The 16225-nt window shown below is 36.8% G+C and overlaps 1 protein-coding gene across 1 annotated transcript; it reads left to right on the forward strand.

The window, feature by feature from the left end:
- Positions 1-295: 295 nt before the first annotated feature.
- LOC123529652 (E3 ubiquitin-protein ligase MARCHF8-like) lies at positions 296-15127 on the forward strand. The gene is made up of 4 exons (XM_045310071.2): positions 296-428; positions 9349-9499; positions 14073-14242; positions 14610-15127. The coding sequence occupies exons 1-4, from the start codon at positions 339-341 to the stop codon at positions 14994-14996; spliced, it is 798 nt and encodes a 265-aa protein (XP_045166006.2). The 5' UTR covers positions 296-338; the 3' UTR covers positions 14997-15127.
- Positions 15128-16225: the final 1098 nt, after the last annotated feature.

Raw genomic sequence — 16225 nt, forward strand, 5'->3', positions numbered from 1 at the left:
AATAACCAATTTGCCGTCCCCTTGCTGACAGAAATACAGTTATCATGCTGCATTTCTTCTGCTGCTGTAGAAGGTTCCTCCGTTGAAAGTTTCGTCAAAATATATACTAATTTGATGGCAGAGATATCCAAAGATTTTAACGTCTCGCGTCTGGATATCAGATGTACTGCTCCAAGCAAACACCTAATATATATAAACAAATATACGCACAAAAATTAAATATTTAATTATAATACCGACTCACTTAGGTCAAATAATGACATGACGTCATGTAAAAAAGATGTTATTGACGTCTCTTTCTTTGGCGGGATTTTGATTCCGTTTGTTGATTGCGAGATATGTGTAGCGATTTTAAAAATTCGCAAGAATGGATTACAATCAGGACAAATGATAGTTCATCCGAAAACATCACAGCAGCAAGTGCGGATGTAAGTAGATTGTATAAAGTTTCTCATTTTCGTTATGTAGCTGTTAAAAGATAATGGCGGAACATCTGTATGCAAACATTGAATGTTACTTTAAGTATTTTTTTTTTTCGATTTTTTTCATTTATATTTTACACCATTATCTAATAAAGTAGATCTACCGTGATTTGCCTAGTACTTCTTACATTAACGTGTATACTACAGCACTTTACAGTAATCTCGTACACTTCGGAAGAAGAAATCTGCAAGACTTTTATTTTCGTTGATATTTTGATAAGTTTTTTGTTGCAGTTTCAATATTACAAATACATATAGTACAAAAAAGATCGCAAATTGTTGAAACAGGATATTGATTCAAAGAATAAAGCAATAAGAAAGTACATTAGTCGGGCCACAAAGATGGCCCTCTAGCAGTCTTAGGGTGTCAAAATTATGTAGAATGAGTGGAAAGGCTTGAGACAGATATTATATAACTTATATTCGAACAAGATATGATAGTTTGTAGGTAGTTTGTTGTCACGAAGACAAATCAATAATCATATTTCCGTATCGACTGCTTATTTTATTTGACGGTAATATTATTATGGGCTTTACACAATTTTTCAATAGGGAAAGTATTTCATTTTTTGAGATCGTCAATAACGTTTAACTTTTTATTTTAACTTGACGTAAATCCTGTTAGATGTTTATATTAGGAAGAAGAAGATCCATGTCTTGGTGTTTAATACATATTACCAATGTAATTTATTTAAAAACCTCATTATTTTTATTTTGATATAACTTCAAGTTTACATATGCTAAATATTTAAAGTTTAAAACAAATCCGTAAGCTGATGAGATAACCAGGAGGACTTTCTATGCAAAAAAAGGGCAAACAACTGGCATGCGAAAAGTTGGATTTTGTGCTTTGTATGTGGATTTTCCTGCTTTGACTTTTGCAAGTGCTTGCCTGAATAACGCCTATCTATTGGGTAACTCAATTTAATCAGACCATTTATGATGATGGGTCTGGAAAAATCCGCACTAAACTATCACTGATTTGAAACATAGAAAAATGTTTAAATCATATAGTATATAACAAGTTAAAGCATAGCAAAAGTTCCTTCTAGGGCACATCTATATAAATATAAAATGATCATCTTGTAAAATTTTGGTTGCAATGTCTGTTTTATACTGCCAAAAATGTCAAGTTAGTATTTATGCTAGTTATTTAACATAAATTGTTAAATCCAACAACAAATTAAATCTGTTACCACTTTCAGTAGAGTAAATACGGCAGTAAGACATTGACCCGGTCAATCCATTACGATTCGAAGCGTGAATTTGTTGCGCATAATTAGAGGGTCGCAATGGGTTTGTTTTTTCACATATTAACCATGTATTTGAAGGTAACGATAATATTTAGTTGTTTACATTTAAATTTGCTGATATATGTCAATCTGGTCAACTGAATGTTCATATGTTATGTTCTTCAAGAATGGAGGAAATAAAAGAACCAATCAATCATCTTCGGGTTTAGTGATACGTAATCCACGGAACGCGTTCAGTCAGAGAGTCGCCTCAATTAGGAAAGAACAGGTTATTTCTAAGGCCACGGAGTTTAATTGGCCAGCTTGTAATGACAACAGCTTTCGATATCAGTAGCTCAGTCAAGTGTGACTTACCGAATTAAAATATTCCTTCACAAGAGAAGGAACAATAACATTGTTTATTGAGTGACAGAGGCCAGTTACGTTTTTAAATTTAATAGACAGATGTACTTTAAAGACATTTATATTCAACTGGTTATTTATGTAAAGAACTGAGGATTCCTGCGTACGAGTAGTTATTGTGTAAAATAAATATGTTTCCTAGCTCCGTGTAGACGGCCGGGTCTAAAATCTTACCTGAGGTAACGGAAGTCAGACGAAATGGAAACGGTCATCCATCCATCCAGATTCAGCTCAAATTTGCGGAAAAAGTAAACGGTTATGAGACACTTTTCTTCCCACCATTATTTTCGTCTGATCACATGCTTTAAAAATATACATGTGTTTTAGGTCAGTCATTTGCAGATAATATTGTACAGGTCGCGCCAGGTGTGCATTTTGGGCCATTTTTTGCCTCAAAATTTAGTGTCCTGAAATTGGAGTTTTACCCGTTTTTATCATAGAAACAATAGAATCGGCAGGCTAAAAATGTCTCATTGTGCAATGCTAAGTATGTGAATACATCCGCTCAAAATTTACGTGGAATTTCTCAAAATTGGATTTTTTTTTTCGCACTGGTATCAGCACAGATTTGTGGAATTTTCATATTTACTGTCCCTTGCCTCCTTGGTGAACGTCAATTTTTGAGCTCATGATGTTTTAAAAATGATGCTAAAATGAAAGCGAATACAGAATAGATTCATTTATTACAACAGAGAAACTTTGATGTCCTTACCATAAGTGTCTGTGGATCAATTTAGGATAATGCACCATACCGAATTTGCTAAGTTATGGGAATTATAATAAAACACAATGCTATTTCGGGTATTTTATCTGTCGTATATGCATTAGCAAGTTAGTCTGATAATTTTATCTCCAGATACATTACCTGAACAATAGAAAAGTACAACAGTTTGGATAACTTTTATTACTAACGTTGACAACTATAATAATAATAACAATAATAATAATAATAACTTTATTTTCTGAAGGTGACATACTAAGTGTACAAATACAGATATTTTACAACTTATTTCCATATATATGTAAGGTATAAAGAATAAACAACATAGTGAGATTATTCCGAACTATTGTTGTTAAAATTCAGACTTTTATTAACAAAAGCAAAATAGATAAAATTGTTCAAGGGTAATAAATAGATATATCAAAAGTATTAACTCGATAACCTAGTGGTAGAGCGTCCGCTTCGAGTGCGGGAGGTCGTGGGTTCGATCCCCGGCCGCGTCATACCAAAGACGTGAAAAAATGGTAACAGTAGCTCCCTTGCTTGGCGCTCAGCATCAAAAGGGAAACTGGCCTCTTCTGTCATACCCTCGTGGCGATGGATTCCATCAGGAATAAGGTGTCGAGAGTGATTAATATAAGTTGCAGAATTTCCTTCACAATCGACCTAAAATGGATATGTATAAACTAAAAATATTAAAAATGTAGATATGAGATACTGAAACTTTTGAAAACTCAGAAAATTCTGAAATCGAGAACATAACTGAAAATGTATTCAAGTTGACATTTCTTTCAATTATGGAGGACATCTACATGAAATGCGATGTGTTTCAGCTGTCCCTTTTAGTCTCCTACCGGTGTAACACCATTGGGAACTATAGGAATGCCCCCTGTCCGTCCGTCCGCAAATCTGGATCATGCAATTACTCAAAAGTATTCAAGCTAGGTTCATAAAACTGAGGGCAATAATTATGTAGATTATGCGTGTGCATGACTTAGGCTTGTAGGTCGTAGGTCTAGATCACTTTTGAAGGTCAAGAAAAATTGTTTCCGTTCCATAACTTTTATATGCATTGATGGATTATCTTTGTGCTACACACTGAAAATTCCTCATGATGAGACAATGTGTCAAACATGATCTAGGCTTGTCGGTTAAAGGTCAAGGTCACTGTTTAAGGTCAAGTAAAAATCTGTTTCCACTCCATGCATTGAAGGATTTTCTTACCACTACAAGCAAATGTTCCTCGTTACCAGACAAAATGTCGCATACATGACCTATGCTTAGTGGTCAAAGGTCAAGGTCACTTTTGAAATTAATGTGAAAATAGTTTTTGTTCCTTCTCTTCTAAATGCATTGAAGCATTTTTATATACACTCACACACTTGTCCCCATAACCAGATAATGTGTTGCCTGTGTTGCTTTGCATACCCATCCCTGTCAATCAGAGGTCAAAGTTACCATTGACTGTCTAGTATAAAGCTTTCTGCCCCATAATTTTCAATCGCATAGAAGGATATTTTATTACTACACAGAAATGTTCCCCATGATTAGACTTGTGTCGCGCACATGACCCATGGTTGTCGGTCAAAGGTCAAGGTGACTATTATATTCCGCTCCATAACGTTTGTGTGCATTGATGAATTATCTTAGTACTGCACGCAAATATTCCCCATGTTAAGACAATGTGTCGCGTACATGATACATCTTTGTAGGGCAAGGTCACTATTGAAATTTAAGTGAAAATAGACTTTGATTCTTAGCTCCTAAATGCCTTGAAGTATTTAGTCCCCTACCGATGGAACAACGGAGGGGACAATAGGAATGCACTCCGTCCATCTGTCTTTGCATCCGTCCACTATCCGTCCGCAAATCTGAATCCTTAAAAGCATCACACCGTTTGGATATTTCCAATCAGCCTCATAGCACATAAAGCTGGCATGCTGGCATGCTTGTGCATGGATTATGCAAGACCCACAAGCAAACAGTGCAAGTCCTAAGTAGCTAACCACATCAGTTCTTGTTGCTTAAAGCCTATAATATTCGAACCGTGTTCGTTTTAGCCATGCATTCCGATTGTCCAACTTCATCGTTGTATCCTAGTAAGTGCAGATTCGGTAGGTCCGTCAACAAATGCTCCAGTTTCCTTGCATACGTTTCCAGTGTGCCAACAACCACAAGGGACGAACACTGACAAAGTTTTCCACCGGTAGGGGACAGTCTGAATATATTGCCACTGCAATACTCGGTCACTTGTTAAATTTTGGTATGACATGGCTTCCGATGATTATGAACTTTCTTGAACAAGCTATGTTTTTATGCCCCCATCATTAACAGGAGAACAGAACAGGGCATAAGTAACCACCATTATAAGATGAAAAGCACCCAAACACCATTTTCTACCTTCCAGTCTATTACCCATAGGACTCCCATTTCTGCGGCCGCGTGAAAACATCACTTAGCAACTACTAGTTACATAATTTTTCAACTGCCACCGTAGGCTAAATTAGACATTAGACAAGTATACATTAAATCGTTTTCGGCGGCCTTATTTTGTTTAATGACATGGAATATTACAACGTGATGTAAGTAATTATGTGTACAAATTTACTAGTCACATGTATATCTAAGACGTTATGCAAGTAATTATATTTACGTGAGTTTCCATATTTAATATATATTTTTATTCTATACCTATTTTATCTATCCAATCGCGAACGTTCGTTTGAGACACGTGACCGTACAATATATTACGGTATTTGGATGCACGTGCGTACAAAAATCCTGTATTTTCTGTATTTGGACGCACGCGCGTACAAAAAATCCTGTATTTTCTGTATTTGGACGGTTCAACAGTCCCATGTTAAACATACGATAAAGCCAGAAACGCGTGAAAATGTTCCGAATGTAAATCGGACGAAGTAGGCGCTCTATGTACAGAGTTTGATTATGCGTCTTGAAATCTGGATTTAATTTGAGTATTTTTTTGTTTACAAAACACAAAAACGATTCAAGGGATAACAATGCTATCTGATTTAGATATTAAAACGTTCGTTAATAATCAAAAATTTAAAAATACAGTAAAAAGGATCATCAGATGTTGGAATATTTGAAAAGTCGCTAAAAGAAGCCGTTCCGGACGAAACCTAGAAATTGGTATCAGCCCTGACTGTCTGAATAGCTACCTCAGCAGTTTTTATTTAACGGTTAAGAAACAAAATGGAGAAGATTATGAATGGCAGCGGACGGGCGGTCAGCATCCAAAACATGTCTGCTCTATAATTCAGTTTTCGTCGGATCTTCACCAAACTTCCTGACAATGTTTATGGGCATTACATCTCGGCCAATGTCGATAACCAGCCAAATTGTACCGGGCACTCTTTGATTATAGTCCTTGAATTACTCGAAAAACGGGGAATTTAGCCTTGTCCGCTCTTTTAAGTCTAACAGTTTTCATACGATCTTCACCAAACTTGCTGGCAATGTTTGTGGGCATAATATCTCAGCCAAGTATTATTACCACCCAAATCGCCAAATGGCTGTTGTAGGGAGGTTGCACCATATACTTTTTTTAATAATGATACGCAGAAAAAACAACATTCAATGAATTACGTATATTACGTATGAAGTGAAATAAATATAGAATAAAAAGGTTATTTAAGGTCTAACATTGTTCTGTATAATATATATTTGCACTCATACCAAGCTAGGAAAAACTAGAAAAGGCAGGAATACAATATTCAGTGAAACATTTTTAATTTAAACTATTATTATAGTAAGATAAAATAGATATAGAATAAAAAGGTTATTTAACATTGTACTGTACAATATGAGATATATTTGGACTCGTACCCAGCTGAGAAAACCATATTGAACTCGCCTAGCGGCTCGTCCAATATGGTTTTCTCAGCTGAGTACTCGTCCAAATATATCTCCGTATTGTACAGAACAATGTTAAATAACCTAATATTACACAAAGGCACATTTATAAAGTTATATAAGCAATTATGTATTTACTAATTACAACAGAAGAGAGAAAATTGAGTTTAATGATTCGGGATAGTTCCATCTTAACCTCTAACAAGCCTTTGTCATGCAATATAATTATCGTAACTATTTAAAGCATTTGAGAGAGATGGGTAAATTTAAGCAATCTTTCACATTTCAGATACAACTTTGAACTCTTGCCTGTAATATAATAGTGTAACCTTACCTGCCTACAAGGTGCCATGTCTAATTATTTTTCTACTGTTGCTGGTTCCAATATTTTATACATTTTCCACAAAATTGTATGAAAGTGTTAGTTAAAGTAAAGTAAAAAGAAATCCGTTGACACAAGTTTGGACATGTTCATAGGCGTAGGAGCAGGGGATGGGGGCACTCCAACCACTCCCACCCCTACAACCAATTTTGAAGGGTTGGGGAGCAGCATATGCTTCCCCCTTCCCCCAATTTGGTAAAAAAAAATTGTATGTAAACTAGTATCTCAGTAACCACTTGTGGGAATAGATTGAAACTCCACAGACTTGTTCACTGTGATAAACGCACTTACATTACACAGGTTTAATAACTCTCTTTTGCTTTTTTTACAAAAAAAAAAATATGCCCATTTTTGTCCTCTCAGTTTTTGGTTAAGTTTTCGTATGTAATCTTGTACATGTATACGCTTTACTACTGTTCTTGTATTACCCCGATTGGAGGAAGACAACTCTGTAAGACACCCCCGATCGAGGTAATATGCCCAGATTGGAAGATGTGTCCAACCTCTTTGACTATAGACCAAATGATTCAATATTTTGTCTTATAGGCTAAGAAAAGCTTATGTTCTATGTTCATATTTTCAACCTTTTGTCGACCGGCATGTACTAACGATGTGTTGAATGGCTTCATGGGCTGCATGGCATCTAGTTTTTAAACGTCGCTCCGAATTACAGAAAACGGTTTTAAGGATAACATGGTGTAATAGGCCTCAATTTCACCAAAAGTGTACATACAGCTTGATAATGCAAGCTTTAAAAGTGTCAAACGATAGAAGTAAGGTGCATATTGACAAGCTATATAGTGACAGAAGTTCTCAAAAATTTCCTTTAGATTACCTCCCCTGATAAGTTTGGTTTTTTCATGAGTTATCTCCCCTGAAAACTAGAAAAAAAGAAGATTTTCTCCTTTTGCCTACGGGGAAGTTTAGATTTATTTTTTATTTTTGTATCAGAATCATATAATACAGCTTTCTACCACAAAATTTGCTCGAAACTCGAGTTCAGATTCTCATAATCAAAGAAATTATATATTTCCCATCGGCTTCAATGTAAACTTTAATACCGATTCTAACACGATCCGATTCATTTTCCTATTAAACAAAGAAGGCAGAAAACAGTGAATTATTATACAACAAATCACTGTTCTGACGTCACAATTATTACGTCATGGCGTCAAACGGCATAGCGGCGCGCTGGAAAAGAAACCAGCTGAAAACGGGCAAACATTTAATGAATGTCGTCAAGGATGTACTTAAAAATCCTTGGTAACGTCAAGTTGTAATGAACCGTTTCATTTTACACTGCACGTTCTCATGTTGGTGTAAACGTCTTCACATTGTTCTGCGTTGTAGCATGCTTTGTCGGATGATTTCATATTACGGTGCATCGACATAAGTTTTTCAATGCAACGTTTAATGTTTCAATGGGCGGCATGAAGTTTTGTATTAAATGGTTTCAAAAATACAATGCGTTGAATGCAAAGTTATTGGATAGAAAGACGGCGTTGAAATTCACTGCACTGACTGACATGTGGATGGATTGTATGGATAACGCATGTTTTTTTCGTGTTATAACATCTGCAGAATCTTGAGGGATATTATTAGTTACACTGCTGGTTGGTGACAAGATACGGGATATACGCTGTCGAGGAAATCCATATCAGGCGAGAGCGAAGCACGAGCCTGATATGGATTTTCGAGACAGCGTATATCCCGTATCCTGTCACCAACAAGCTGTGTAACGATTTTATCTTGCCGACTACCCTTTACTTAATGCTATAATCTAATATTTTGTAAATTAACAAAGCGGCAGCCATTTTTTTTTAATCAAAATTCATATCTGAAATGTACTAGCAGGATATGGAATATATCCTGTCTCCACGTGACGTCTATTGACCGATAGAAATGCAAGAAACTTGTAGGAGGCAAGATAAATATATATATAAGGTGTTTCATTTCATTAATATGACTAATTATTTTGAATGTATGTATATACGTGTATGTCGAAATGAAAATATGCCTTCTGTAAGATTTTGAAATTTCGAAATAATGTCATTTTTGATGGAACGTGCAAAATGAACTTTAAAAACTTATAAACCCACTGGAGGGTTGCCTGAATAGAAATTTGACGTCAGAAAACTATATATCCGTTCTTGTACACTGAATCAATGTTGTCAAATTCCATAGTCTTCAGACTGTGAATTAACGAAAATAAATTATTTCTATATAACATAGCCTGGACCGAGCACGAAGACCAAAGATCCAAACCCAGAAGCACCATGTTCCTCCACAGGAAGTCGTGGAACTAGTGAGACTGCCGCAGCTTGCTCTGCGAGTTCAAGCTCGTCTTGTTGTCGTATCTGCCAGGACAATGGAGAAACTTCTGGTAGAATTTTTTGTTTTTTTTATTTCTTTGACGGCTTAGAAAAAATCTTTATTCTAAAACGACCCAATTTCCTATTACACAAAGAAGACTGAAACTCTGTGTTACTATGCAACACATCATAATTATTACGTCATTAGAAACAGAAAAAAATCTTCTTAAGATGCAGTTTAGACAGGGATAGTGTACGATTTTCAGGTTCTTTGCATATTTTTAATACTGTCTCCAGTGTGTTTGGAGACAATTCATTTCTTCAAGAGCTTGTTTTTATTCCAAAAGTATACCATACTTGCCATTTGTTTTAAAATCTAAAGTAAACGTACATACAGACGGAAAAGTCTCTGAATTACTTTAATGCAAAGGTATTAATCGGACTGGCCAGAAATGATTCAGTAGGAATGCATGTTGCATTTGAACAACTTCCACACACTATTTTTTATATCGTGGTAATGGTTTCACTTCGATGACCGCTCATACCAGATGATCGGAAAGTGACGAACAAATGATCTGCATTTGTTATTACTGTAAGATGTTTTTTGACAAAATCTATTTTCATTTAGACAATACTGCCAATGATTTGTGTTTTTGTTCTTTAGAAGTACAGAAAGCAATATCTTATTTTCAAGATGACTCCTATATATATTTTACCTTAATTTGATCAAAAGGATTTCTAAAAATAATCAGACGTGTGAAATGGAAGTAGGAAAATGACAACTTTCCCCCGTGAAATCATGATTTACATGGCATCAAAAACGCAAGCACATGGTAAAATTTCAGGTGCGTTACTATTGGCTGGAATTGGCCTAGCTTGTCAATCTGACTAAAGTACATCTCCTATTACGCTACGCCTAGGATCTGAAAACGACCTATTCATGGCCTCGTTCTGACGACCCTTTCGCTAGCCAATCAGAGCTTAGCTTACAACATGTTGCAAATCTACCTGTAGCCTTGACTTTTGATATTTACAATTCATATGTCGTATTGTGTCAGATAGCCGGTCAGCTCAGTCGGTAGGCCACTTGCTTTGTAAGCGAGGGGTCCCGGGTTCGAACCCTGGAATAACTGCATATTTTTCTTACTCTTTGGCATTCGAACAAGTCGTCTGATTGGTTAAAATAAAAATAGCAATACTGGAAATCCAAAATATACAGAAGACGTATGTGAATGGGTCGTTCTCAGATCTTCGTTTAGAAGATCAAGTACTTAAGTCAGATTGCCTAGCTTGTTTAAAATTTCCCTAACATAGGCAGTTTCTTCTTTCAACTTAGTTATTTTATTTAGTAAATTTGCTGAATGCTTATGATCTATCTATATTCATCTACATTTTAAGCATTTGTATTTGTAATGTATAGCAATATTTTATTCTGTACACAATAATTTGGAAAATCAATTTTCTAAAATTTGTTGGTATTCAATAGTTCCGTTGAAGTTTACACATTCGGGCTTCGCCCTCGTGATATAATTCCTTCGCATCTGAACTGCAAACAACGACAAATTACTGTTTGGGATATATTATGGGTTAAAGAAAACACAACTATTTATTACGTTCTACCTTTTGATGCTATGACTCGTGTTATCACGTGGTTGTTGTGAAATGAGCTTAACGTGCTTGCATCTGAAAGTCCATATTAAAATAACAATAACGTATGCATATATGTGATTTCATAAGACCAATCTGTTTATTCTGTACCATGTCATTGGCCATTTCCGTTCCATGTAAGTCTTTTATCTCAGCCGATTTTACACCAACAGTTAGAAATATGTAAAGCATTTTTGTCAGTAAAATTTCAGTTACAGAATCCCAGAATTTTCTGCTGTTAATGCTCCTACCCAAGTAGTCATGGAAACATTTGCCCCATTCCGTATTTGGCTTGACTGAAAGACTGTCCAAGCTAAGCTTTTCAAATTATCTGTTTACTAAATGATAGAAGTTTGTCAGGATACGAGTTATATGACCCAGGGAAGTGTCTACACCTTTAGTATCTTGAACAATGAAATGGGTCCTGTCCCTAAGGTGACTATGTCTTAGACTAGCTGACAAACGAAATAGTATGTCCTTTGTTAAAACGTATAGCTGGTGAGACCAAATATCTCATATATATATATATAGAATTTTCCTCTGGCTACCTTGCCTAAATGATTCGTGTACCAGTGATTCGTAAATGATTTCAATTATGAGCTAGATAATTTCAAGGATCAGGCAAATCACCAAATGTTTCAAACTAACAATCTTCAATCAATAATAATTAGCTCAAAAGGCTGGAGACTATACTTGACTGGTCTTTTTGTTGAAGTTCCCGTCAAACAATGTCTTTGAATCAACAACATACGAGTCCTATCGCATAGATGCTCGGTCTCGGTCCTCTTAATTGAAGTTACAACTCTATATGATTGCCCTGACTCCTGGATGCTCAGCGCCTATGTGCTATCACATGTAGCATTCAACTACCATATAGGTATATCCTCAATGCCTTGGCTGTACTTCGCCAATAACGCTGAACCGTCTATAGCCTGGAACCCTTCTTCTACCCAGCAGATTACTAAACTCTTGGTCTACGTCTCAGCTTTTCGATGCCCAGCCTATATATGCTATCATCGATAGCATTCAACTACCGTTAAGGTAAAACTCCTATACGCTGACCCTATAGCTCGAAATTTTGTTGAAATTCTGCAACTCTTCTTTAGTCTATGAACTTCAAACGTTTTCTTTTTAATAACTTATCCGCCCTGAGTCCTGAAAGTGTACTTGCAATAACCTCCTTATCAAGGTACTGGGATAAATTATTAGTTGAATCCTCGATGTGTCTTCTTCTATCTCTGGATACCGAATGATCTCTCTGTTCAGTTCAGTTATTTGTGTTTAATAAGGGTCCATCCGCCCGATAGGGCACAGTATAGCATTTAAGCTATGTAGAGTATAGACCCCCGGCATGTCACCAGGCATGCCGTAAAAGATAAATTTTTGAAGCCAAAGTGGGGAAAATTTACCTCTACGCAATTTCCGTAGTGTATATGCCAAAGAAAAATAATTTTGATGCCAAAAGTGAATCACTGTCACGGCCATTGAGACCTAAACGACAGAGACCCGTAAAGAGACGTGGTTGCTCGAAGGCGCCCTTAAAAGGGCGGTAAGTGCTGCAAGCCGCTGTCGCTGGAATCCTCCGCCACTCCTCCGCTGTGGGTGATGGGCCCCTCCCCGCTCGCCCCCCACGTTGAGCGTGGAGTTTGAGCAGCTCGGGGGCTTCTCTGCATGCCGTCAGTGTTCTGCAGGCCGTCTGAACAGCAAGCCGTCAGCCAAGTACGTAGCTCCTTGTCACAAACAGTCCCTTTTAGGGCCACTCCCTCCGGATTAGTCAGGACACCGACAGCTGTCTTGGCTTTCTACGTCTGTCGATGCCCTATGCCTTCTCCGCAACGTGTACGCTCCGGAGGGAAGGAGAAGGAATGATCTGTCTGTCATCCATCTGCCTTTTTATACCTTAGCAGACGTGAGCTTTGATTGTTGCTATTTATAGAACGTGTTCAGATTGGTCCAAATTTATACATAGTATTTTACAACGAGTACTTGCTTTATCAAATATTTGGTTCCCTTTAACTATTGTATATGACATAATGGCTAAGTTCACGACGGAGCACCAGAGAAGGGTAGGCTGTTGTGTAAATGATACTTTCTCCCACTTGTAAAGTAACTGACCAATCAGAAATTTGGCCTAGTCTGTTACACTGATCTGTTAGTTAATATCTGTTAATATGTAGTATTTAACGCGTGGAAGAGTCAAAAATTTGGCCCTGGAAATATATAAAACTTTTTCCCCCTGCACATTGAGCGCTGTGATAAAACGCCAGGAACCAATAAACCCTGCCTCGTAGCGGAGTTTGAGGAGTTTGGCTCTTCAGTAAGGAAGGTACGAATGGTGTACTAACTTACACCGTTCAAGTGGGTTATCGATTATAGAGCGGTCTCTACTCAACCCCAGAGTTCGTCGTGAACTTAGCCAATGTGTGATGCTGGGATCCAGTTATCACTGTAATTAACCCAAATCGTCCATAAATGACCCAAATCCTATTATTTACAGCAATTCAACAATAATTATAGCATTGAAAAGGGAGTCTGAAAGCACTATCTGTGCTTATGTGTTACGTTATCAATATATTAGATATACAAATTATTCTGACAAAGTTTCGAACGAACAATTTGGAAAAGAGAAGATGCATTGCTTGTAAAATCCAGGTCTGTAACTATACAAAAGCAGCCAAGATGACAAGTGTAGATTATGGTCTGTAACACTTCGGTTCATAATTCTGCTATCTTTCAAGAAAGTGTGATGTTTTGGCAAAAAATGTTTCCCATAGCCAGACAATATGTTGCATGCAAGTACTAATCCCGCAGCTCAAATACCAAGGTCACACACGTCTATTTCTTTTCCAGTAAAGGGCACAAATGTAATCCGTAACTAGAATATGTGCTGCGCTAACAGCACATACCAGCTACTCAGGTACAAGGTGACTTCAAGGTCATTCTTTGAGGTCTAACCCCTGTGTTCCAATATATTATTCCTTTATTTGTTCATTTCAGAACCATTAGATACAAGCCGGTGTGGCTGCAAAGGTCAACTTGCCAGAGTTCACCGTAGTTGTTTGGTGGAATGGGTTCGATACAAAGGCTCGAACCATTGTGAGATTTGTTGCAGGACGTTCCGGGGTGTTTCACCTCCGGCAAACTTACTGGGAGTAAATCAAATCGAGGTTAGTAATTGAATGAAATCTGAGCAAACGATAAGACAGTATTTTTGTCAAATTTAAATAAATTACACTAAGTAGGACTTCGCTAAAACAGACCGTTAAGTATAGCTGTAGATTATAAGTTTAACTGGCGAATTCTGAATTTTATGATTGACTAAGAAAAGTACCAGATATCTTACATTATAAATGTTTGGTCTGATTATGAATGAAAGCATGTAAACACGAATTCAGTTATTACTCTGACAAAATGAAGAAAAGAAAAAATATTTGGTTTTTATCAGATTGGGGAAAGGCAAATTGTGTAGCCTGAATCGCTTTCATTTAGGAGCGTCCTTTCAGAGATTGTAAAATTAATGTTGATATACTTCAGGCTCTGGAGGCACTGAGACAACAGTTGTTACAGTTTCAACCGCTGTCACACCGGAAACGTACCGCTCTTCTCGGTGTTATCATCTTTCTCCTTCTGATAACCGGCCTGACGGGAATCCTGACATTTGGCGCCGATAAGGAGTTTCAAGAAGTTACAAAAGATCCGTCGGCAACAAACCACGAACTGAAGAAAGCGCATATCGTATTTTCTATTTGTCTGTCATTTTTGTTTTTCTCTGTTACGTTAACACTTGGATTAATATTGTTATGGGTGGTTATAGAACTGTTTTTCTACATTCAACGGCGGCGAATTTTGCAGCAAGCTGTTCAAAGAATGGCGGCAGATCTACGGCGGCGTCAGGCAGCGGAACAAAGTACGTCAGTGTGAATCGATGGAATGGACAAAGGGGAATATGTGCATTGAAATATGAAATTCTGGTAAAAGCGTGGCATCTTTGGAAAAGAAATTGAAAATGCTTTACTACGAATGTGAAATAAAAAAAAAAACATATCCTTCTTCATCTCTTGGTATTTAATTTTAAAGCAGTTGAAATGAAGAGTTTGAGTCTGTCCTGTTCATATTTACTATTAAGATGCTATCCAATTGGAATTTATTGAAAATTCAAATGGTATGGAAGATCAGTACGTCACTGCTAATTGCAGTCTGCTTACGTGTAACAGGTGAAACAATGGATGTCCAATGCTTATTGAAATAAAGCGCTATTAAGATAGGTCACAGTATCCTTTAAATGACAATTGGTCTTCTGTATTTAACTTTTAGCATGCTAGATAAATTGTCGTCTGCTAAAATTGTAAAGTTCATTCAATTTGCTCCAAAATTGGAAGAAATATTGTCAGAGTAGCAAACAGCTTGGAACCTGATCAGACGCCAATTTAATCGGCGTCTGATCTGGTTCCAAGCTGTTTGCAAAGACTGTTAAATTCGCCTGCAGCAGGCTAAGGGTTAAAGACACTGGCACCACACCAGAAAGAAAATGCCGTTGTACATGTTATACCCCAACCCTAGGTATACTATGAGAACCATGGTCATGCACGAAAAAATATACTTTACCCATTTCATCTATAACCGACAGATTGGCAAAGGGGAACTATTGATAATGCACCATCCACTAAAAAACTGAAACCACCCCTGTGAATCAGTTATTAAGAAAAAAATGCCTTTAAATACCGATAATAAACTGAATTTATAAAAGCGTGTTACTACACTAGATAAAACGGGTATAAAACAACGTTTCTGTATTGTACTTTAACTAAATAGAGGATATTACATGAGTGTCTTGTCATATTTCAGCATAAAACTGATGTTCTTGTCACTTTTCGGGGGTGTTTTAACAGCAGAGAAAACGTGTGTTAACAGAGAGATTCTCGCGCTTACGTGCTGTTAAAACACCTTTTTATATATGCGCGTCCCATGGCAAAGCGTAAACGCATTACGGCCCCAAAATGGATAATTCAAAAGGAAACGATGTCAATTTGAAAAAAACATTGCAGACGTTCCCGCACGTTTCATGGAAATTCAATGACGTCGAGGAATAATTTTTTCGTTTATTAGTTTTTTTTTTCGCGTTTTATGCTACGAATAGCGTTAACGCATGT

This window comes from Mercenaria mercenaria, chromosome 13, assembly GCF_021730395.1.
Source record: "Mercenaria mercenaria strain notata chromosome 13, MADL_Memer_1, whole genome shotgun sequence".
Classification (NCBI taxonomy): Eukaryota; Metazoa; Mollusca; class Bivalvia; order Venerida; family Veneridae; genus Mercenaria; species Mercenaria mercenaria.

What these genes read in the sequence shown, in the direction of transcription:
- LOC123529652 (XM_045310071.2), top strand. Translation starts at nt 339, where the DNA reads ATGTGTAGCGATTTTAAAAATTCGCAAGAATGGATTACAATCAGGACA. An exon ending in TCACAGCAGCAAGTGCGGAT is followed by an intron (nt 429 to 9,348) that starts GTAAGTAGATTG and finishes TATATAACATAG; the next exon opens with CCTGGACCGAGCACGAAGAC. An exon ending in GGACAATGGAGAAACTTCTG is followed by an intron (nt 9,500 to 14,072) that starts GTAGAATTTTTT and finishes TGTTCATTTCAG; the next exon opens with AACCATTAGATACAAGCCGG.